The following is a 25,607-nucleotide window of genomic DNA, read 5'->3' on the forward strand; positions in this document are numbered from 1 at the left end:
TACAAATTGCAATGGCAACAGCCAATGACAATTCATTATTGACATGGAAGCCACAATGCACGTAAAACATAGACCAAAGCACTGAGACAGAGCATGTGGCTGTTTGGTGACGAATACCATTAAGACTTTATCAGTGATTAGAACTCTGTCTCTAAAGCAGGAACCACTTAGACACACTAAGAAATGCTGACCTATCCTCTTTACCCAAACGCTGGTTGGAGACTACTCGGTCATTTTATAGGATTACTTCCATGGTGCTGGGTAGTTTGTGAGCAGCCCAGCCGCTGGGCTAATGGCTGGGTCAGTCTAAGTGACGGTTGTAACAAGGCACATAAAACAGTCCTGCTCCTCTCCTACAGCAGTCCTCCAACACTATTTAAGAAAGGTTTGTGTTTGCTTTCGTACCTACCAAATCATTACTGTACAAACAGCAAACATACCGGTCCGTGGCTTAAACTTCATAAAGTGAGAGAATGACTTCAACTAGCTAGCTAAGACGGACCTTAGTGTTAGCCTGCTAGTTTAGCCAGCTGGCCAAATTTCTACTGCATACAGAGAGAGCCCCAACTGTTTGTGTGAGACATAAATGTATTTCAAATTATTTATTTTAAAGCTAAGTGTGTCAGCTCTCGCTACATGCTACTTTGATGTATACCAGATGTTACCAATGCAGTGTATTTTTTGATAGTAAAAAAGAAAGCCGTCCTCGTGTCTTTTCTTTCTCTCAATCATAGGTTGGAACAAATAGACTGATGTATCAAGGCCATTCCCCTACGTCCTATCGCAAATGTAAATATATATATATATATATTTTTGGAACTCTTTGTGCTTATTATACCAAGTGTTTATGATTTGCATGACCAAATCTTAAATGTTCTTAGGCCTACATATCCAAGTATATCATAATACAAATTCTAAATAGTTTAGATATATATATATATATATATATATATATATATATATATATATATATATATATATATATACACACAACCTGTGTTCATTGCAAAACATCACAACACATGCAGGTAAGGCACAACATAAACTCAATCAATAATTATACATAACATTCCACATACCTCCACAGCATCATGTTTACGACTCCAAAGTAAATAAGAATTGTGAGCGTTTCCAGTACTTGAAGTGTCTCAACTTATTATCTACATTGAAACAAGTGGAACTGCAATAAGATATACCTCCCCTCAAGAGACTGAAACGCTCACAGTAACTTTGAATGGATCTGAACACAACAGTTAGTGTTTGTGGTAAACAGAAACAGAACGGCAGCTCAACACAATCCATTCTCACAGAAACTCATGCAAAAACTCTGAAACCTAGGGATGATGTGGTGACCCCAATGTCAAGGATAATGCACACCCAGCAATCTTATTGAAATACAGTTACATGAGGAAACCTCTAATATAAACATCACTGATGAGACAATCAGTGATTCCTGTAATCAAAGGTATGTCAGTAAAAACAGAAATCACTGATGTCAACAGTGTTCTTTGATCCCTGGAGAGCCACAGAGGCTTGATATAAGAAATGAGTGTTTAGTTTGCAAAACCAAAATAATGATCTGTGGCCTTCCTTTGTTTGAGCTCCACAACATCCCTTTTAACATCCTTCATGCTGACAATTGACCGCAGACAGACAGCAGTGATGCATGGTGCGGCAGCAATGAGGTCTGTCCATTCATCACATCTCATCTTTAGAGTTGTGCAAGTTTGTTCGATCAATACATTTATTTGCTGACTTGGCATAGACTGGTAGCCAACGCAGAGACCATTCACACACATATGTGCCACAAAGTGCAACGCTTTACTCCATGCATGCGCACAGAAGGAAGTGCCTGTATATTTCCTCACTTAGATTGCTACATTTGTTAAATTGGCCATGCATCCACACTAAGTCATCAGGCTTACTCCAGTCATATTTTATTCACTTGTTGGTAAACAGAAACAAAACAATTATGTAAACAATTAAATCACGAGTTCAGACAAATGGTTTAACCAGCTAACTCAGCAGAGACAGTCTGTCCCACTCCTGAGCAGAGGTCGGCTCCAATGCATGGTGAGAGAGACGAGCTGCTTTTATACTGTTTTGTCCGATATAATGTGGATAATGTGGATCTTTACAAAAACAAACTGAAAACACTAGCGTGGAAACCTGTTGTTTTTACCCTTAAACCCTCAAAATTAAATGGCTTTGTGTGGACGTAGTCTTGGTGCCTGGGCAGCAAGCTGCAATGAAGGGTGACAGTTCTTTTCACAGCACATTTTGGTGTTTAGGTCTCTAGCCTGACTTTCCTGTGTCTCGTGTTTCAACCATGAGGCTCAACACTTTAACTCATTGAAGCATTGCTTTCACTTGGACCAGTGTCCTGTTCCACTTAAGAGGGAAATTGGTCACTTTTAAATAATTCTACCATGACATTGTATGGAAGCAAAGCACTTCTTCTCTAAGGGACCAAATTACCCAGAATCCCTTATGTTATGATTATTTGGCCTGATGCCATACATTCTCATACCTCATTAACAGTAAAGACAAGAATGAAACTCAAGTTTAAATTACGAAAGCACCCAACTGGGCCTGTGTAGGCAACAGAAAATGTTGTGTAAAGGCCAATTCATACTTTCTGTGTTTGCGTGTCTCGCTAGGGTCTGCTATGATCCTTGTGACGTAAATGACTTCATACACCATGGCCGCTAGGGTCCTTGTACAGCCCAAAATATGTGACCGTGCAGACTGTACACTTAGCAAGCGCGCCGACTGCGCATGCTCCTGTTTTGTTCCACACTGCAGTTCAGTAGGTGGGGTATTCACCTCTAGCTGGTTTGAAGAAGAAGAAGAAGAAGAAGAAGAAGAAGAAGCAGAAGAAGAAGCAGAAGAAGAAGCAGAAGAAGAAGAAGAAGAAGAAGAAGAAGAAGAAGAACTGGAGGATTGTTTTGAAGAGAGTTTAGGTGAGGAGATTCGCTGTTATGGCCATTACCAACATGAATATCATTTGTCTTTAAAAGTATTACAAAGACAGACAAATGGCAGGAAACTCCTGGCAAACAACGTAATGTAGAGTGTGGATCATTAATGCGCATGCATGGAACAACAGACCGACGCGTACCCCCATTTGTAGTATAAATGAGACCGCGTGCAAATCTCTGTGACGGCAGCTGTCCGCAGACGCACAAAGTTTGCATGGGCCTTTAGATGTAATGTCTTTAAACACAGGACTTGGATGCCCTGAGATATCATTCCACTTGAGAATGGAAGGTCATTCTGAAATCCCCCCCCCCTTCTGAAACCATGTAAGCAAGACAGTAAAGAAGTAATCCTAGCTACTGAAACCATGTCAGATCTTTCCCTCTGGCTTTAGCTTCCGACTGTGGTGGCTGCTGCTTGGTCCTCTCTCACTCATCCACAGGGACTTTGAGGATTTATTGTTAAAACGCAGATGTAAACACTGTCATTCAATGTCCTCAGTAAGAGTTACAACAGGTGCCAGAAGAACCAATAAGCCTGGAGTAGTGGAGCATCCAGTCAAATATAAGCATGCTTTTCATCTCCCTCTGCCCGCACAATGGCAGCATAGTGTTGTAACAGCCAGGCAGGAATACTCACCGACATCGACGCATGGTCATTGTTGTTATTCTGAGCAGACACCCCAAAACCAACCAAAAATGGAGGAGGGGGGGGAAGAAGGAAAGGACAGGAAAAGAAATGTGGCAACAATAAATGGACAGGAGGAGGTAAATTCAACTAGAGATATCTTTCATGCTTGATAAGTCAAATTAATCAAAGAATAAAACAGCTAGTAAAACAAATTAGTTACAGCGTTGTTTATTAGAGGGGGTGAGGAGGGGGAGACAGGAGACATTCTTGAAAAACTAAATAAGCTCAAACTCATTCAAGACAGGATAAGAGATGTTGGAGAGAAGAGACGGCAAGTGGTCCACTGAGAGTGGAACTGAACAAGCTGTCAACTATCAGAACACATTTAGTGACAAAGTCCTTTAACACTTTGATATCACCAAATGTGTCTTGTGAAGATGATGTCAGTATGTGCAAAAGCAGTCTACAAGTCAGTAACAGCAGTTACCATGCATACAGATCACCATCGCAACACATACAACTTTAAATTCACGATGTAAAACTTATCAGACAGAACACACATTTTAATACCGATGTGATCGACATGTAGCAAAACAATAGAAAACAGAAGGGTTTAAGGGACAATGCAAAGAAAACAAATGATCACATCCGTATTAGCAACAAAAACACAGTTGAAACAGCCACACAGCATATGAAAGCAGATCAAATGTGTCTAAAAAGCACAAACACAATGTCCCACAGTTCCAAGGGAAAGGTGGCTGGTTCAACGGATCACAGGTTTGTGGATCAGACTCACCGGGAGGTGTGTGAAGACCTGGAAAGTGGAACGCAGGAAGTTGATCAGGTCCATGAGGTATCCAGAGGCTCGTCCGTCCGACTCAGCCATACCCCATTCATAGTCTGCTAGCTGGATGAACTCATCGATCTTCTGGTTGAGTTTGGTATAAATCTCTCCCTCTGCAGCGTGACGAGCATCCTGAGAAATATATTTTATAAGCATCTTTGACAAGACTTACAGGATTGAATAGTTTTAAATACAGTTATACCTAAAGTCATCCAGGAATAAAGATACAACTTAGCGATTAGCAAACCTGAGAACTGTTACGCTAGCCATGGCCCTGTTCCTTGAATATGGACAGCTGAGTAAGTTTGATTTGACCGTTAGTGATTTGATACAAGCCTGGATTTGTTACTTCTTTAACACTAACTTAAAGTTGATCTACAACTGTTGTCAGAGGAACAAGTCCTTAAAAGAGCACCCCCACTAATTTAGCATGCACATGTGTAACATTGCCAGACTCACGATGGACAGCAGACTCAGGGATATTGTCCTTTTAGATACTTAACCCTGAGCTGCTCCAGGGAGACTGTCCCTGTACTTAGTTCACTGTAAGTCGCTCTGGATAAGAGTGTCTGAAAAATGACCTGTAATAATGTAATGTTATGAAATTAATCAAAATGCATTTAAGATGAATTGTGTAGTTATTTTGACCTACATTTGAGCCGTTATCTCCCTGTCAATGATCTTTTGATTTGATCCTGTCTGTGAAGCACTTTGTAATGTGATAAGGATGCTGGAGATATCACCGTGATGATGCTTTACAGATAAATGTGATGAATTAGTGCTCCAGACTCTATGAATAGCCACAGCCCTGTGTGACAGCTGATCTGTGGAAGAACCTCGCCGATGCAACACAGTCTGTGAAATTGCACTTCTTCTTGGCTGTTCTTCTCAGTGACAGGTGAGTGATGGATCAGTATGCAGGTGTTTGCACATTCACCCTGCTCCACAATGGTTGAGCTTTATAAAACATAGGATACATGCAGCTTTATAAATCTGATGAAAAGAATGCGTATGCATATTTCTGTCTTGTTCGTACACAGTTATTTTTGTGAATCGACACAGTTGTATGCATCTGGTCCCTCGTGCCTACATTACCCACAATAGGTAATGTACTCGACTGCGGACAGTTCGGTTGCAGATTTCGGAGCTTTATGCTAGTAGCGGCTAATGTAGTCTGGAGATGTGAGCCTGTAGCAGAGATTAGGTCAAGTCACATCTCATGAGGACATTTTAGACTTCACACAGCTCCCTCTGGAGACACTAAAGCTTTTATACAACACATAAACAGTAGTACTCCCTAACTTCTGTAAACAGCAGAAACAAAGCAACGAAGGGTCTAATTAACAAAGAAGAATCCACATCTACATTTACCTTAAACGTGGACAAGCCATAGAGTCTTGTGGTGTGAACTGTTTCAGGGGAGACATTGGTGATGTTTGTTATAAACTCCTCCAGATACTTGCAGGCCTGCTCCAGGTGGGTGGTGTTGATGATGATCTGCACCAGCTACAGAAACAAGGTTACAACTTCAGACTAAATGACTAAATTCTTGGTCCAGATGATGTGTGTGATTAGTAACAGCAGTAGTTTTTACCTCAGTCAATCCTATGTGAGGTTTCTTGATGAGGTTTTGCAGACAGCTGCTGAGTGTTCTCGTCAGCAGCAGGTTGGTTGATTTTCGCAACATGTCATCGATCTCTGTTGAACTGGATACACAAACATATTTTACGTCCAACAAGTCCAGAGATTCAGTTGTACAACAAAGAGTAAAAAAGGTCAGGGAAGATTAGCACTGTGGAAGTGTTCTAGTGACCACCTCAAAGTGAACATATAGTACATGTTCCGTGAGACCAACCTCCGGTGTAGTGACTCAGAGAACTTGAGGCTGGCGTAAATTAACTCTTTGACCTGTGTGTAGATCTGAGGGACAGACTGGGACATTGGCAGCTTCTTTGGAAAGTCCTGCTGCTTACACACACACACACACACACACACACACACACACACACACACACACACACACACACACACACACACACACACACACAATGACAGTATTAATATCTAATATACACCCAGGTTAATCATTTCCACTGTCACTTCTTGCTTCTATGGTTATATTAATAGACATTGCTGGAAGGTAGGGGAGGGTAAGAGGGTGATTGGAGGGGCCTTTGTGAATTATTATTGTGGAACTTGTATGTCACATGGGGAAAATTAATATATTTTGTGATGATCATCACTTTTCTAATAACTGCATTGTGAAAATATGCTGAGGATATATACTATGTCTATATACATAAGCAATGAAGTTATCAAAACTAGACATCTTGCTTTGGATGCAGAACTTAAGGATTGCTTGCCCGGGGCAGGTAAAATGCTACGTCAGACTTGTAAATCAAAAAATAAACACATCATTTGTTAAGTAGCTAAGGAGTGAGCCATCTTGCTCCCTTCTCATTGCTGTTGAGTTGCACATGCATGTGTTACCTTCTCTATCTCAGCATCGTGGAAGGGAAAGCGGCTGACTACCAGTTTATACTCCTCCTCTGTATCCACAGGGATGGGACTGTAGTTGTCCAACTCAAAGATCTCCCTGTGGAAAAGAACACAGTTTGGTGTTGTTACACATTTACATGTTTGCTTTGAGAATCTCTCTCTGTGTGTTACACAAATGCTATAAAAGTAGTTTGTTCAGTTGTATTTGTACTTCTCAGAAACAACATGTACCGTATTTTCCGCACTATAAGGCGCACTTAAAAGCCTTTAATTTTCTCAAAAAGCGACAGTGCGCCTTATAATCCGGAGCGCTTTATATATGGATTAATTCTGGTTGTGTTTACTGATCTCGAAGCGATTTTGTGTGGTACACGGCGCTCTGTCAAAATGTTTTAGTACGACTTTTGTAAACTACAAAGCCGCACTGTGCTGCCTATTTCTATGTTTATAGAGTTGGGACATGTTTTTTGACTCAGAGTGAGCACTCCTTGGTTTGTTGGTTTGCTGGGGGCGTGTCAGAGTGAGCGCTTCTGCTTTGCGAGGATCTTTGTTTACGGAGCTGCGAGATCAACACGTGGAGCAGAGACGCTAAAAAACTGTGTTTGTGTCTGTGATGCTTGAGCCTTGGAAACTATTTGTCTTTTTACGAAGTAAAATAAGAACAGTAAAGTCAAGAAAGCAAACCTTGCATCTTTATTGGAGGACTTTTGCATGTTAGCTAACTGTCTAGCTACGCATAGGGATACGCGCTGTACTTGCATAACACGCACCGCTTGCAGCATTACGGCTACCGTAGTCAGGAGCGTCGCGGAGTAATACATACCATAATATTACAGTGTGTGTGTGTATAAGGACCCCAAAATGGCACCTGTCAAGAGACACGCTTACGACGCGGACTTCAAACTCAAGGCTATCAGTCACGCAGTAGAACATGGGAATAGAGAGAATTCAACATTAATGAATCAATGGTACGGAAGTGGAGGAAGCAAGAAGATGACGTTTGATTTGGCGGTATCAGACTGTTTTTTTTACGTGTTACAACTGAACAAGGTTGGGAGTTATTGTGAATACGCTCATTAACGTTTGAACAATGTTGAGTTATTGTGAACACGTTTAATAAAGTTTGACTGACTGACTTATCTGACTGTTTTGTTTCGCTTAATGCGCCTTATAGTCCGGTGCGCTTTATATATGAAAACAGATCGAAAATAGACCATTCATTGACAGTGCGCCTTATAATCCAGTGCGCTCTATAGTGCGGAAAATACGGTACTCTAAAATATCAAACAGGTCACACTCATCATGCAGACTTGTACACGTGTCAAGAGAACAATCTGATTTTTGAACAAATACTTTCAGAAAATATTAAGCTGGTTACATAACAATAGACACTTGTGATCGAAACAACACATGTTCATGTATTTTAAAGCAGAATCAACGATCAACTTCATCTGACGCCTCTTGTTGTTAAATGTAGAATTCCGAGCCACCTGCTCCGAGTCATTAGACCAGACTGCTGAAACTCAGAGCTGGACTATTTTATAATCTTCACATTATAGTTTGTATGTTGGCTTGGGTCCGGCGGCAGAGACGAACCAACGATTCCGGCTCGAAACAGATTTCATTGGCCAAACACTCATTTTCTAAAGAGCAAAAACTCCAGCAACACATGACAAGTTTCAACTTGTGGCCTTCACAACGGTCAACACAAAACACTGAAGTTGTTCCTAATACTCCAAGTATTGATGAGTTTTGGTCTTTAAGCTTCCTCCTCAACCACCACTCTACAAATGTTTATTCCTGAGAGAAACAACACAACTCTGAAAGTTTTTATCCATTGGATGAAAAATCGTTGCTGTGCAGGAAGCAAAATAAACACAATGGTTTACCTACCTGCCTGGTTTCATGTGGACAGAAATGTAATTATAGAAAGTCACACACAGCGAAGCTTACCTGAAAACCAGTGCCCACTTCTTCAGCAGAGTTTCATTGTACTGGTCTCTGACCTCAAACAGCAGGTCAAACAGCCGGTTCACTGGGAAACCATAACCCTGTACACACATACAGAAAACCAAGTGTTCATCTCAGTTGTTGTGCAACCTTCAGAGTCCCAAGATGTCCAAATGAAGTGCAGCTCGAGTCTGAACCAACCTGAAGTGTGTCAGCAAAGATGACTATGAGGTTCTTCAGCTCCAGGACCAGGTCTGGGTCATCACAGTACGACTGGGGATAACAAACATCATAATCAGCAAACAACACTCAAAAGTTGCATGTGGGGGGGAAAAAAATCTATGACAACAGCAGCAACAATAATAATAATAATAATATAATAAACTTGTATCTAGCCCTGTCTGAAATCACTTCCCAAGTTAAAGGAGCATTATATTTTCTATCTGCCATTTTCTGTCTGAAATGTATGCTCTATATATAGCTCCTCAGAAATACCCCCAAAATGAATGAGAAAAGGTTAGTGTCATGGTAAATACACTTGCATTTATATAGCGCCTTGTAATCTTCTTAACACTTCAATATTTAACCATTCATACACTGATGGCAGGGCTGCCATATAAAAACACACACACACACACACACACACACACACACTTTTGGGTTCAGTATCTTTCCCGAGGACACTTCCATAAGTGGACGACCTGCTCCACCTCCTAAGCCACAGCCACTCCCTGTTTACAACTTTCAACAATCCAGCCTCACATTTGATAGATGTGTAAGCTGAAGCTGTACAAACACCTGTGAGTGATGAAGCAACATTAAGCGTAGAACGTGTTACTGCTCACTGTTCCGTATTATGTAAGGAATAGTGAATTAGTGGTGATTTCGGACGCAGCTTCATTGTTACAAATCTTCCACATCACTGTAAACTGGGTGCATAAAGGGCTGGAATAGAAAGCTTGACAGGCGTAGCAACAGTAACTAAGGGGGAGGGGCTTAGCCAAGGGTCAATCAAGACCAACAAAGTCTCTCCATTTTTCGAGGGTGCAGAGTGATTTATGACCTTGAAAGCAGCACAGTTGAGTCTCAACACCGACACAAGAATCCTGCCAATCACAGTAGTGTGTAAATCAACAGAGTAAATGAATACAGCCTGAGATTTGCCGTAAAGCAGCGGCCGACTGCCTCTTGTTTACTCAGACACACACATACATACAGCAACAATCAGTTGGAGACTGGACTACACAGAGCAAATCACAGCAGTGGCACGAATGTATTTCATCAGTTTGGACACTTTTATTCTTCATGTACAATGCTCTGAGCCACGCTAAATGTGAATATAACATGAAGTTTTATTCATTATAACTGCATTCTTTTCATTTTTTGTTTTAATAAATTGGTCAAAGTTGTATTGTGAGGAATGTGTTCATTAAAATAGTGTGAGAACTAACAGTATGAAAACCTTTTATTATTTGCCATAAACTGTGGACATTTTGACACTGAATTAGAAGTGGACTGGTTCATGAACAGGTTTGTGAAAAATACTTTCTCCCTGTGGGCTGACCCTGGCAGTGTCGTGGCCCAGCAGAGGGGCTTGAGGCCCAGGGGGAGACCAGGGCCTTTGTTAGTCTTCTCACCCCACGCTGTGTGGCCCATTCTCTGGCCTGTTAGCATAATCCTCCGGGTCATTTACAACTGACTGGAGCCCAGTGGTCAGGAATATGCCTTCTTAATCTGATGTTATTGTTGCAATCTGTCTCTCATTAAGGCCCCAATGAGCTCCTCTTTGGCAGCATGCGTATGTGTGTTTTGACCTTTTCTCTTGAGAGTGACATCATTAGTGTGTTTGTGGGTGTGCTGACCTCCAAAGTGTTGTGTGTGTGTGTATCAGCCAGTGAATGAAGGTTCTTCCAGGATAAATAGAGCCACAGCAGGCTCTATTATCTCTATTAACTCGAAACAGTCCCCTTCTCATTCACAGTCCACTCCCTGCTGTTTTCTGTGTGTGTCATGCATGTGTGCACGTGTGCGTGTGTGTGTGTGTGTGTGTGAGTGTGTGTGTGAGGGCATACAGAGTGTGTGCGGAGCACAGCGATGATCTTGGACAGGGCCATGTTCCACAGTTCGTCAGTGAAAGCTCTGGTCACCAGTCCCTGCGTGGCGTGAAGGATATGGTCTTCCACAACAAAGAACCTGACACACACAGAAAACACACATATCAACATTTTTTATTATGTTCACATATAAAGAAACTAGAGTGACTGATACAAACTTGATTAGACACACACATGCAGCAGAATGTAATGATGTAATGTGACAATGAAGTGACAATGGGAGGAACATCTTACCCCACAATCTGATTGAAGTATCTTCTGTAGCCTTCCACTGTCTCATGCTGGACACAGACACACAGACACACACAGACACACACAGACACACACAGACACACACAGACACACACACAGACACACACACAGACACAGTCTATGAATGAACTAAATATTATATATACATTATCATTGTCACATGACATTGCATTTGTGAACAAGGATTGTTTTGTAATCTAATTGTTTTTGTCAGTGAAATTCTAACCACTAAGACTTGACAGCTGGTTGCCAAACAGCAAAAAGTAATACAATTATTCTGTTTTCACTTTCAACACTGCCAACATATATACTATACATTTTTAGCTGACCCTCTAATTATTAATTTTGATATTTGAATATATTTTCTGTTATAAAATATATATTTTTTGACTATACAATCTTTCAAATTATTTTGACAGCATAGCAAGTTATTGTAGTCATGATGGAAGTCATTGAAGTGCATGGGGGTAGAAGCATGCATTGCTGTTTGCTATGGCGTCTTTTTGGTACTTCCACTAGAAGAAAGACTTTTCAAATTCTACACAGTGTCAAAATTGGAAATCAGAACTTTTATTTTACGGCATCTTTTTCCTTAAGTGAAACATTAACCAAGTAAATAAATGGAATGGTCTGTTTAATGCTGCCTTATTTGGTTATTCATTTAATTGGTTTTCAACTTGCTCAGTCTTTGGTCAAAACATTTGTCACAATACGATAGAGTTGACATCAGGAATGTTAAATCCTGGTATGGACTACAAATGTAATGATGAAATGCAGTATGTGTATTTCATGATACTGCTACTATATCAGCAATTGGATGTAATGCAATCTGAGGCCGTGTGTGTTGCTCACCATGTTCGCCTGTGGCTGCAGGACCAGCCGGGCCTGTTTTTTCCTCTGTTTCCTGTAGTAGTTCTCAAATGTTTCTCGGTCACCCTGCAGAAAGAGACAAACACAACAGTTTAATAACCTCCCCAAACATCACTGATAATGACAAAAAAATTATTTGCTGTTTCAAACCAGGTGGTCTTTATATTTATAATACAAATTATAATAATATAATCCAAAAATTGTTGCAGTGGCATAGAATTTATAGAACTAAGGATCATTGAGCAAAGTGGGTACATTAGTGGAGAAGTGAAAGAGAAACACTCTCCTAAACCGTCTACATTTGAAAATGCAATAATGCAGCTTTTTTAAATCATTCTCCATAAAGGTCCAACGTGAAAATGTTGTTCATGTAGTGTGAAAAAGAAAAGAAATGTATTCAGTGTGAATAGGCCTTGGATCAATATGATGTTCTGCTGTCATGGACTTTGATTTGTTTTTGCTTGAGTCCTCTAACATGTCACTGAACCTTTTAGTATCTGATGAAGTCATCAGCACAGAGTGTGCTGGCACATAAGAGCAGAGGTCATTTATTCATCGGGTTCAATTCTAGAATTATACACTACTACTCCACATCATTGCTATGATCCTGTTTGTGGATGAGCGTGTGTGTGTGTGTGTATGTGTATGACACAGAGACACCTACCAGCACAGTGTAAATGTGTAAACATCTGTAGACAGGCGAGAAGTCCACTAGGTCCTGAGCTGTAAGAATCTGTTCGACACATATGAGGAAACAAATATTCCTTTAACATTTTCTATCTATTCATATACTGTATGAAAAAACAGCAAACGATGAAAATTAACAACCTACTACATGGAAAATAAATATAGTGCTTTTCCGAGTTCTTGATAATGCAACATGACAAAAGATTCCCTTTATCACCAGGACTCTAATACCTATAAAAGTATATAGACTCAATACTGAGAAAGCTCAGTTTAAAGTTCATATTGCCCACCCCTAATAAGATGTAACAAGATGTAACTACCCTAATTAGACAATATACACCTGAATTATGCTGTAATAGAAACCACATACCTGCTATTTTGCCCTTACTGCCACATTGTGCAAAAGCTAATTAGACACACAATTAATGCTACCAACATGGGCCTGTGATAGCTCAATTAGAAAACACGGGCTGTAATTGGACGAATGTAAAGCCATATTATATTGAGCATAGCCTTTATGATAGTCAGACAAAACACTGAGCACTCAGAGGACAATACATTTAACATAGCTTCACTTTCTTACAGGCACATCTGTTAAACAGCATCTAACTGAAGCATTTGTTTAGCATTGTAATTAATTTCTAATCAGACTATGATACCGTAAAATAAAGAGCAATCTAACATTTAGCAGCCATCACATTAGAAATAAGTAAATTAAATACTCTGTAGTTGGATGCAGTAAATAAAATGAGTAAAATATGAATACATTATTTCTGTACTAGTTCAGTGCCCGTTCATGATGTGCTCGTGCTGCTGGTTCTTGGGTTTCAAAGTGAGTGCACGTGTTCACGGTAGCAACACATCATGAGTGCAAAAGCTGCCATGAAAATGTTATGGCCTCAATACAGTCAAAGCCCATTAAATGTGTATGATCCAGGTTTGATGAACACTTTGGAAGAAAGTCGAAGTTCAGACTGGCCGACACACACAGAGACATGTATAACACACACATCCTCATTTCTATCATCGGTAACGTAAAGGCACGGACTATTTTGTGAAAGAAAAAAACACAGAGACGTCCTATAGTGGCCATTAGCGGACGGCGCCGTGCCGTTTTGTGTATTTTGATGCGCGTCTTTTGGCACTTTTACGGCTTAGCGCAGACGCTAACCATAGTTGAGCCGGGTGGAGCGGGTTTACGTACGGTAGTTTTCTACAGAAGTGCTTATCCAAATAAGTTCACATACTGCACTCCCTCTGGTCCTCAGCTACACACACGCTAAGCATGAACAAGATCGGTCCAAGGGTTGGTGAGATAATGGAAACTCAGATACACACACACAAACGTCTGTCATTATAGTAAAACGATCACTTTCTGTCTCACCCAACTAAACAAAATGTTCCCTCACCTCTTCATCGGCTTCATCCTCATCTCCTGTGTCTTCATCCATCATCAGGCCGTTGTGAGTCTGAGTTCGTCCGTTGAGGGAGTACAAAGGCTTGGTGTAGTGGCCCATACTGGCTTGCTTGGCTACTGCACTATTAAAGGTCCTGTGCTGCTGTGCCTGTAGGGACATACAACACACACATACAGAGATCCATCAACTGATAAATACCTTTTTACTTCTATTGTGGGAATTGCTAAAAACACAACCTCTCATACCTGTCTCATGGCGGTCTCTCCAACCTTATCGGAGTGCTTTCTGATGCTCTCCAGGAAGTCCTTGAGGTCTGACATGGAGATCTCCTTGATCTCCTCTCTTAGTCTGGGCAGGTTTTCAGCCATGATCTGACAGAACCTGTACTGACTTACCCTGCAGGAGACACAGCAGACCAGTCCAGCTCAGTCCGCTTTAAAAAGTACTATCTAATCTAACCAGTATTGTATTCTTATTATATGAAAAAGAATACAATACATAATCTGGCAAATCAACGAAATCCATTTAAAGTTCACATCAAATGGCATAATTGCTTTTTTAATGAGATTCCTGTTGAAGCAGCTTGTTGGCGCAGAAGAAGGAATCCATATTAGAGCTGCACTTATCAATATTTTTACATCCACAATGATAAATTACCATGTGTAATATGAAAGCTGTCACTGATATTGTGAATATTATCACAAATGTTTTGTGTCTTTTAGCTTATTGTTTCGGTTTTACAGCTTTACTATTTTGGTTCAGTTTCAGTGCCATCACCAACCTCGTCTCGAGCAGCAGCTCTGATAAATCCACTGTACACTACCTGCTCAGCACCAAGAACAACTTTCTTAGATCTTGTTCTGCTGCCACCAAGTGGATGTGGTTTAAAAGGAACAGTTCACCCTAAAATCCAAAATACATATTTTTCCTCTTACCTGTACTGAATGTAATGTAATCAATCTGTATTGTTTTGGTATGAGTTGCAGAGAATTGGAGATATCGGCCGTAGAGATGTCTCATCTCCATTATACTTTTTGTTTATACCTAGCAGTGCAGCATGTCAACATTTACATTTTGCAAAACTGCATTACAACACCAATATTAGTTTTTTTTTTTCCTGGAATGAAGTTTAAATCCCCATATCATAATGTTCATAAGCATCAACAGGACAGAGCTAAAGTAAACCTATGGTGGGTATAACAATGTGCTCATTGTTGTCTTTCTTGTTTTCCTTGTGAAACTTGAATGTGGTTACATTAGGACCAACTTGTAACTTGTTGTTTCTAACATTGAAACTGTCACGCGTTCCACCCACTATTAGTTTGTTTTCATTTGGTTTTACCTTGTCAGTAATTCTCTTATTTCAGATCCTGGTTCATCCTCACTGCCTGCAATCAACTTATTCCCCTCACCTGGTTTCCACAGCCCATCTCCTCACCTGCTTCTCGTTCCCTCATTAGTTCTCTCAGAGGATATATACCAGGTCTCTCCCACTTGTTCCCTGCCAGATTGTCTTGTGTTTTCCTGCCATGCTCTCCAGCGAACGTCTAGTTTACCTGTTTAGTTTTCCTGACCTGCCCGTTTTGACCCTGCCTGCCTGTTTCTGGACTCCGATTCTTCTGCCTGCTCCTTACTGGATTTGTTTGCCTTTTGGACTGATTTACAGGTATTTGACCCTGCCTGGATTACTGTGTAAACTGAACTATATTGTATTCTGCCTGTCTCTGTGTCGTGCTTTTGGGTTCAGTTCTGTCGGTTCCAGCGAACCTTACAGTACAACCTGGCCAACATGGACCCAGCAGACTCAGCACCATCCCAGACAGCGCCGCCGACACCAGTCGATATGATACAATGCCATGAGCAACAGCCGATCTTCATTACGGAGGCTATGCAGGCGATGTCTCTTCGCAACGAGCGTAACTTTGCATCTCTCCGGGACCACGTCACAAATCTCTCCACTACGGCTCGGAGTTCGGATACTACTGCTGCCTCCAGATCTCTGGTCCACACTTCTCCGGCGTCAGATGCACGCCTACCTCCACCTGCGCGCTACTCCGGCGTTCCTGGTTCGTGTCGGGCATTCCTCGTGCAGTGTTCTCTGGTTTTTGAGCTCCAACCCTCCGCCTTCCCCACAGAGAGATCCCGGGTGGCATAAATTGTCTCTCTGCTCACAAGCAGGGCTAAGGACTGGGGAACTGCTGAGTGGGAGAAAGGATCTCCAGCCTGCTTTTCCGTCAAACTCTTCACTGAGGAGCTGCGGAAGGTTTTCGATCATGCAACGCCTGGAAGAGGTTGCTCGAGGGCTGCTCGACCTGAAGCAGGGAGTGAGAGCAGTATCTGATTACTCCATCGAGTTCTGCACCATGGCAGCTGAGAGCAGCTGGAACTCTGCCTCACTTCTCGATGCCTTCTACCACGGTCTGTCAGATCGCATCAAGGCTGAATTAGCGGCTCGGGATTGTCCCACTGATTTGGATGAGCTGGATGGCTCTCTCCATCCGTATCGATGGACGTCTGCGGGAACGAAGACAAGAGAGGGTTCGGTCTGCTGTTCCTCAAGCCCCGTTTCATTAAACTTTCCACTCACTGGGGCATGCTACTGAGCAGGTTACCGACACACTCTCCGGCTCTTCAGAGCCAATGCAGTTTGGACGGACTCTGTTGTCCACGGCAGAACGACAGTGCCGCCTGCGGGAGAACAGCTGTTTGTACTGTATTCCACACCTCAGAAGTATCATTCCTGGGATTCATCGTCAACGCAGGTAACATCCAGATGGACCCGACCAAGGCTGTCACTGACTGGTTGTCTCCTTCCACATGAAAGGAGCTTCAACGTTTCCTGGGTTTTGCCAACTTCTACCGCAGGTTCATCTGTAATTACAGCTCGGTGGCAGCTCCCCTTACCTCCCAGAAAGTGCTCTTCTGATGGTCCCCTGTGGTTGAGGAGGCCTTCTGTAAATTGAAGTTACGTTTCACTTCAGCTCTCATTCTCATATTCCCAGATCCCACACGCCAGTTTATCGTGGAGGTGGATGCTTCGGACACCGGTGTGGGGGCAGTTCTTTCTCAGCGTTCGGCTGAGAATCAGAAGGTTCATCCTTGTGCTTTCTTCTCCCGGAAGCTGTCTCCGGCAGAGAGGAATTATGATATTGGTAATAGGGAGTTGTTGGCAGTAAAACTGGCACTGAAGGAGTGGAGACACTGGTTGGATGGAACAGAGCAGCCATTTGTGGTCTGGACAGACCACAAAAACCTGGAGTACATCCGTTCAGCCAGGCGGCTGAACTCTCGTCTAGCAAGATAGGCTCTCTTCTTTAACCGTTTTGACTTTTCACTTTCCTACAGACCGGGTTCAAAGAATGTGAAACCCGACGCCCTTTCCGTCAATTCCATTCGGAGAGTTTTCCATCCAGTCCGGAAGGTATCCTTCCTTTTGCATGTGTCATCGGTGCAGTAACTTGGGACATGGAGGACAAGGTAAAGCGCTCCCACGCTGAACATCCTGCTCCCAGTGCTTGTCCAGATGACAGTTTGTTTGTTCCTGCCAGTCTCCGTGCTCAGGTCCTCCAGTGGGGTCATTCGTCTCGCCTGGCTTGTCACCCTGGGGTGAGACTCACCCTAGGGCTGCTTCGTAAACGCTTCTGGTGTTTTTCCATGGAGGCGGACACCAGAGGATTTGTCGCGGCCTGTCCGGTCTGCTCTCAAAACAAGACCTCTCACCAGGCCCCCTCCGGTCTTCTCCATCCCTTGCCAGTTCCAACTCGTCCATGGTCCCACATCTCGTTGGATTTCGTCACTGGCCTACCACACTCTGACGGTAATACTCACTGTCGTTGATCGATTTTCCAAGTCTGCTCAATTCATTCCACTTACCAAATTGCCTACTGCCAAAGATACAGCAGAGCTTATGCTCCAACAGGTGTTCCGACTTCATGGTCTGCCCTGTGATGTGGTCTCTGACCGCCTTCCATGAGGGTTCACCCCACATTCCATGTATCCAAAGTCAAGCCTGTTAAAGAGAGCCTGCTCTCCAGCGATAGTCTAGTTTACCTGTTTAGTTTTCCTGACCTGCCCGTTTTGACCCTGCCTGCCTGTTTCTGGACTCGGATTCTTCTGCCTGCCCCTTACCGGATTTGTTTGCCTTTTGGACTGATTTACCGGTATTTGACCCTGTCTGGATTACTGAGTAAACTGAACTATATTGTATTCTGCCTGTCTGTGTGGTGCATATTTTTAACTGTTGCGAATACAAGCCGCCTAGAAAGAAGCTACAAAGTTTTTGAAGCCTACAGGTGATAAATGTCATTTTATTCCTTCAAGAACCTTAATGGCATAATCCTACCTGGGAATGAAGAACTTCTCCAGCTGCTCCATGGTTTTCAACGCAGCATAGTATCTGCAGAGACAAATGGTATAGCTTCAGTCAGGATGCACAGCTATGGTCCTTTTATCAAAAACATAAAAGGATAAGTTAGCAATTTACATTGTTCAGGTCTATCTTAAAACAATCAGGTACCCATAGGAACACTGAACAGTTGTAGCTTGCTGTATTCCATGATGGCTATTATGAGCTTGTAAGCGAAGGGAGACTAAATCTACCTACAAAATCTACAGTCCTCGTTCTGTGCAAAAGATGTATTCCAAACTTTATCTGAAGCTAATTTGAGTCTTCAGTCTAATTTAGTCAAATCAAGTGCGTTTCCCTTCACTGCAGTTCAGCAAGAAACACTGTCCAGGAAGCCACTAAAAGGAAATTTCACATCTTATATTTGATACTCAAACTTTTTTTTAAATGCTAATTCCCTGCGTGTACTCTTTTTATTACCAGTATAGGTCTCATTGAGATTAAAAATCTCTTTTTCAAGAGTGTCCTGGCCAAGATAGGCAGCAGCAAAGTTAGACAAGTCACAATCACAACATTAATTAAAACATTTACAGACACAGCGGCTTCAATGTCTTTAAGAGTCGCTTTAAGTCTGTTCAGAGAGACCAGCTCTCTGAGTTTCAGCTCATTCTGCAGCTGGTTCCAGGCAGCCGGAGCAGCGTAACTAAAAGCCCTTTTCCCAAGTTCAGTACGGACTTTTGGGACAGTTAAAAGAAACAAGTCCTCGGAGAGAAGCCGATATGGTCCACTACATTTCCGACTAATGTCGATCCTTAAGTATTGTGGAAGAGCACCAAGAATAGCTTTATAAAATAAGGATGTGCCAGTGTTTCAGTCTACGGGAGGTCAGGGAAGACCATCCAACACAAGCATATAAGGTGCAGTGGTGTTTTAATACAAATATTTTAATACAAATGTTTTAATACAGACATGAACACTATTAACCTATCCCTTTGTGTTTGGTTCACTGCACAGTATGCAGCTTCAGGCTTTAAACAGAAAACACATTGGCAAACTATGTTCTGAGAGAACTTACAGTGCTTCTGTGTTGTACTAATGTATTGAAATTGTGACCAGTGTATTAAAATATGGGGGGCTCGTGCTGTCTCCTTCAGATTCCCTGCTGATGGGCCTTGCTCACATTTTAAGGCCTACATAGGCAATCATAGAACGACATGTATGTCTAATACACTGCATGCAATTAAGTGTGATGTTTTTATTCTCAATGCCTATTGAGCTACCTGTGTCACAAAGATGTTGTGGTCTTTCATAGTGTGCACACATCACAAGGGTTCAGCCTTGGGTCAGTGTGCTGGGCTCCCATCATTAGGCTGATAGGCGGGCTGTGAAGGGATCTAATTGGTCGGTCAGTGAGTGTAAAATTTGTTGTATACACATGAACAGAAGACTGTCTCATAAACTGTACAGTGAAAAGGTTTGTCAGAGTGCAGAGCACCAGGACGGACCACACAAAGCCTGCAAGTGGCAGGGCATTGAACAGAATGTGACCTGAGCATTGGCACATACAGTACAGGAAATAATGTGCATTTGTGCCATACAAACTCACTCCAACTTATTGTAAGTGTTTAGGCTATGTCATTAGTGCTTCAAGCACACACCACACACACAAATCCCACAAGGTGGTCAATATGGTCTAATTGCCTTGGATTGGCTGTGGGTCGTGACAGAGCTGCAGCGAGGGGGCCTTGTTGTGAACAAGGGCACACTGAGGGTCAATTGTCTTGCCAGTGAATGGCCTCTTCCTTTGGTACACAGTAATGAACAAGAAAGGGTCATTATTTTCCTGTCCAAAGTGAACTCCCCTCCCCTGACGTATTTACGACCAAACATGAAGTTCATGGGGTAAAAAACTAATTTCAATCAAACCCACATAGCAGTGGAAACCTGCATCATGAAAACTGGAGGATTTGGATTAGTTTGATCTTAAACACTTGTTTAGACAACATAAACTGAAGTAACCAGGTTGCAAATCATTGTTTTACTGCCTAATGTGGTTCAAAGTTCAAATCAGACCACAGCCAGCCTCCCTAATGATAGATTTGATAAGGATGAGGATGGGGCTTGAATACCTTTTTTGATAATATTTGTTTGTAAAAATCCTCATACTTAACTTTATCGATTGAAATACTGCTTACTCATGAACTGAATCAGGTATATTATGTTTTAACTCACATGAACTGATACATATACGTAGAGTTATTGTTTGGGTCATGTTTGTTTAAGTGTCCATCCATCCATCCATCGTCTACCGCTTATCCGGGATCGGGTCGCGGGGGCAGCAGCTCCAGTAAGGAACCCCAATCTTCCCTTCTCCGGGCCACATCCTCCAGCTCCGACTGGGGGATCCTGAGGCGTTCCCAGGCCAGTGAGGAGATATAATCTCTCCACCGAGTCCTGGGTCTTCCCCGGGGTCTCCTCCCAGCTGGACGTGCCTGGAACACCTCCCTAGGGAGGCGCCCAGGTGGCATCCTTACTAGATGCCCGAACCACCTCAACTGGCTCCTTTCAACGTAAAGGAGCAGCGGCTCTACTCAGAGTCTCTCACGGATGGCTGAGCTTCTCACCCTATCTCTAAGGGAGACGCCAGCCACCCGTCTGAGAAAACCCATTTCGGCCGCTTGTACCCGTGATCTCGTTCTTTCGGTCATGACCCAGCCTTCATGACCATAGGTGAGGGTAGGAACGAAGATCGACCGGTATATTGAGAGCTTTGCCTTCTGGCTCAGCTCTCTTTTCGTCACAACGGTGCGGTAAAGTGACTGTAATACCACCCCCGCTGCGCCGATTCTCCGGCCAATCTCTCGCTCCATTGTCCCCTCACTCGCGAACAAGACCCCGAGGTACTTGAACTCCTTCACTTGGGGTAATGGCTCATTCCCTACCCGGCGTAGGCAATCCACCGGTTTCCTGCTGAGTGCCATGGCCTCAGATTTGGAGGTGCTGATCCTCATCCCAACCGCTGCACACTCGGCTGCGAACCGATCCAGTGAGTGTTGAAGGTCACAGACCGATGATGCCATAAGGACCACATCATCTGCAAAGAGCAGCGATGAGATCCTCAGGTCACCGAACTGCAACCCCTCTCCTCCACGACTACGCCTCGATATCCTATCCATGAAAATCACGAACAGGATTGGTGATAAAGCGCAGCCCTGGCGGAGGCCAACATTCACGGGAAACGAGTCCGACTTACTGCCGAGTATCCGGACACAACTCTCGCTTTGGGCGTACAGGGATTGGATGGCCCTCAAAAGTGACCCCCTCACCCCATACTCCCGCAGCACCTCCCACAGTATCACCCGGGGGACCCGGTCATACGCCTTCTCCAGATCCACAAAACACATGTAGACCGGATGGGCGTACTCCCAGGCCCCCTCCAGGATCCTTGCAAGAGTAAAGAGTTGGTCTGTTGTTCCACGACCAGGACGGAATCCGCATTGTTCCTCTTCAATCAGAGGTTCGACTACCGGCCGAACCCTCCTTTCCAGTACCTTGGAGTAGACTTTACCAGGTGTGTATATTATTTTTGTTATTTCATTTTCCTCATCGTTTTTTATTGTTAATTTTCATTGTTGGATCTCCTGGGATCTACTGCCCATATGTAGACTATTCATATTGTTATGCTTTTGGGTTCACCTATTGAAATGGCCAGTTTGTTGTTGATTATTTATCTGAATAATTTCCTGAGTGACGGCTGATTCATTAATTTGTACATTTGATGGGTATGGTTTGGTGTGATCAGACATGTACTCTGTTGCAGTGTACTGACACACCCTGCAGTACACCTGTATATCACTGCACCAAGGTGAGACGTTTAACCACTGGAGGACAGCAAAAGGTTTTCAGCTGCTGTTAAGTTAAGAGTTAGTCCACACTAGATTTAGGAAGAAGGAAATAAATAGATGCACTAGCCTCTACTGATCCGATAGGTAAAAGTCTATTGAACCTTTAGTGACGGCATGCTTTTACTGTAGTGCTATAGTACCGCGTTACACCACAGCTGGTCCTGTATTTGCGAGCACGCCCAGCTGGGATGTAGCATGGCACTACAGGACTACGGTACTTCAGTTGCACAGGGTGGGGAAAAGGATGCTGTCACCACTAGTTGGTAGGATAAGACAGGTTATTAGAGTGAAGTTACTCTTTAGTCACGTTGAGATGAAATGCTTTGTGAGATGGATACCTTTTGGACTCCAGCTGCTCCTTTAGCTTGCTGTACATTTCTAGCACTGCAAAGGAAGACAAGACGGTAAAACAGTATCAGTAGCAGGATCAGTAGTTCAAGCAATTCATTAACTTTTGCTCGTAAAGAACAAACGTACGGTGCATAAAAATAAACATACAGTAGGTATATAAAATATAACATACTGGACTAAAATATTTAAGCAAAAGATTCCCTCAATCCAACCCCAGAAAAAAGGGTTAAGGTTAAGGCCAAATAACAAAATATGTCAGGAACCGGTGGGCTCGATTGCAGTTTCAGATCTCCAGTCTGTGACACTGTGCTTGTCAATCCTGCAGCATATGACACCTAAAGTGCTCTACTCATTCCATTGATTAAAACAAAGCCTCATAGTCAACTTCTAAAGGTTATATTAACTAATTTTTAATTACTTTTTATATTTATATTATTATTATTATTATTATTATTATTATTATTATTATTATTATTATAACCCAAAAAACATAATTGTCATCAAACCTGATGGATATCAACTGGTCAGAAACACCAGAATTATCATTCTTCTTTTGCTGGAGCAAGGGGTTGTGGGACAGCAGTGTCCCCTTTCCTTTTATAAATAAGAGCTCTACATTACATACCCTACGGAAGATAATAAAGGGAAAACTAAAACAGCTCTCCTTAACAATTAAAGATTTAGATAAGCCCTCATCATGGCTGACACCTAAATACTTTACTACCTCCTCAAAAACACACATATGGACTCCAGTGGCACCCTGACGTCACTGAGGTGACTAACACTAACTCCTAATTTACACCAGAATTAAAGTGACCATCATATTGATACACAAGCAGCAGTGGTACCTGGTATACAGAGCTGCAGCTTCTCCACAGTGGTGGCCATGTTCATTTGCTGGATCCGACAGCGAATCACCTCCTCTGTCTGAGCCGTTACCTTAAGGAAGGAATACACAGTGGAAGGAAACAATGAGAAAGCTCCTTGAGATTGCTTTTAGCTTTAAAAGGCACTTTATAAATACAATTTATTATTATTATTATTAGAAAGAGGCCACCACAGGCTAACTACTGGGTTAAGGAATGGTCATACAGAACTATCTTTGCATTTAACGAGCAGGCATAATAATAATAAGCAGTTTTTGTCTTCTGCTCATTCATGCATACACTCATACGTGGACTCACCTCCCTCCCAGCCTCTTGTAGTCTTCGATTAGTGTCCGTCACTTGACCCTTCGAATAAAAACACAGACATCAGTTCAACTGTACAGCCTCAGTCTTTGCTCTGCCCCATGGCTACTATAAGTTTGTGTTTATTGTCAACAAATACCATGTGTCTTATTCCTCTGTTATATGCCATACAGCTCCATTGCTGTCCAAAAACTATTGAAAACACATTAATGACACACAGTTTTGCATTGTGTGACATGTTCCTTCATTACCATCAACATACACACACACTGTTTATTGTGACTCAATCCCATATACACCGTCTGCGGCTGTAAATACTCGCTAGAACACCCAATGTGGATTAATCCGCCGCTGAAAATAGTCCCCAACAAATGCACTATTTCCTTCAGTTTAAGTTTGCTAAAAAATACAGAGTTACAGTAATACAGGAAATTACTGAGCCATATATTACACATATAATATATTTGTGAACTGATTTCAAAGATTTAAGTTTTCAATAGTATTTAATGGGCTTGGGGCTGAGCGCCACAGACAGATACAGACTACCACATTGTTGGATTTGGTCCTTTCATTAGATTTGTTGACATGTACAAATGAAAATGTAATAAAAGCTTTTAAAAGTGCACTGGTAACTGCTTCATGTAAAAACACAAACAAGCCCAGATTTGAATTTTGAAGGTTTAATATTGAGATATCTTGCCATCTATGAATTAGAGGTCCTCCTCTTAGTGTTATTAAGGCGAAGGTGAAAATGTTCACCCATCATTGGCATTTTAAGGTTTCTGTGACTCACATATGTATTAAAGAGTCTAAGACCCAAATATTGGATTATTCTATGACATTCTCATAGGGAGCACTTGAACGGCTTCATGTTTTTAAAATGTTGATCGTTGAATACTTTTTTTAGAATGTATAAATAAGATGGTCTCGGGTCAGCCATACATGCTGTCACATGTCTATCTGTCCTTCCTCTCTCTGTCTGCTCCCCCTCTACATGCCCTCTCTACTCCCGCTCTACCTCCCTCGCTGCAGCTGCTCAGCCTTGTAATCAGCTCATTGTCCATGAAGGGGCAAGGACAAAGGCAGGCAAATTCAGATTAACCAGGCAGCGAGGACCTGAACCCATCGTCGGTGCACTGGGCTTTTCATGGGGTTTAATGGCTTGTGACAGGCTCTTTCTCACAGATTCAGTGACAAACTTCTCAATTCTGGATGGGGATTTTTGAACTCTCGGCTCTTGTCACACGGCTGAGAGCCATGACCCAATTGACCAGTCGGCTTTTTGATGACAATCCTTTCAACAGTGAAGCTTTCAAACGAGGGGGGAACCGACTACATAATCACCTCTCCTTTTTTCATTCTGCTAGGGCCCAGCACCACAGCTAAAGTCCTTGAAAGCAAAGAAACAATTGATGTTTCTAGAAACTTAACCAAGACTGGTATCTAAAACAACAAAATGTTGCACTGGTCAGCTACCAGGAAGCAGAACTCATGACCCCATTATAGGACAGTGTCTTTTCTCACTACCCACCTTGTTTCATTGCTAGATTACTATTTAGACGTGCTAACTGAA

The 25,607-nt window shown here is 42.4% G+C and overlaps 1 protein-coding gene across 14 annotated transcripts in view; it reads right to left on the reverse strand.

Annotated features, from left to right (window-relative positions):
* Positions 1-25,607, reverse strand: part of exoc6 (exocyst complex component 6) — a 54,447-nt gene that overhangs the window by 16,033 nt on the left and 12,807 nt on the right. For 4 of the 14 annotated variants that reach the window (XM_029455641.1, XM_029455638.1, XM_029455643.1 and 1 more), the window contains exons 3-19: positions 24,029-24,076; positions 23,693-23,783; positions 22,832-22,877; positions 18,586-18,639; positions 14,489-14,639; positions 14,235-14,390; positions 12,803-12,871; positions 12,121-12,204; positions 11,251-11,297; positions 10,975-11,095; positions 9,104-9,175; positions 8,906-9,003; positions 6,944-7,049; positions 6,309-6,418; positions 6,048-6,159; positions 5,825-5,959; positions 4,406-4,585 (exon numbers count right to left, since the gene is read on the reverse strand). In XM_029455641.1, the coding sequence (XP_029311501.1) occupies positions 4,406-4,585; positions 5,825-5,959; positions 6,048-6,159; positions 6,309-6,418; positions 6,944-7,049; positions 8,906-9,003; positions 9,104-9,175; positions 10,975-11,095; positions 11,251-11,297; positions 12,121-12,204; positions 12,803-12,871; positions 14,235-14,390; positions 14,489-14,639; positions 18,586-18,639; positions 22,832-22,877; positions 23,693-23,783; positions 24,029-24,076 (1,680 nt within the window). Of the gene's footprint in view, positions 1-3,618; positions 3,649-4,405; positions 4,586-5,824; positions 5,960-6,047; positions 6,160-6,308; positions 6,422-6,943; positions 7,050-8,905; positions 9,004-9,103; positions 9,176-10,974; positions 11,096-11,250; positions 11,298-12,120; positions 12,205-12,802; positions 12,872-14,234; positions 14,391-14,488; positions 14,640-18,585; positions 18,640-22,831; positions 22,878-23,692; positions 23,784-24,028; positions 24,077-25,607 lie in introns of all 14 variants that reach the window. The other 10 variants (XM_029455635.1, XM_029455644.1, XM_029455648.1 and 7 more) reach the window with 4 other exon arrangements.

This window comes from Cottoperca gobio, chromosome 19, assembly GCF_900634415.1.
Source record: "Cottoperca gobio chromosome 19, fCotGob3.1, whole genome shotgun sequence".
Taxonomy (NCBI): Eukaryota; Metazoa; Chordata; class Actinopteri; order Perciformes; family Bovichtidae; genus Cottoperca; species Cottoperca gobio.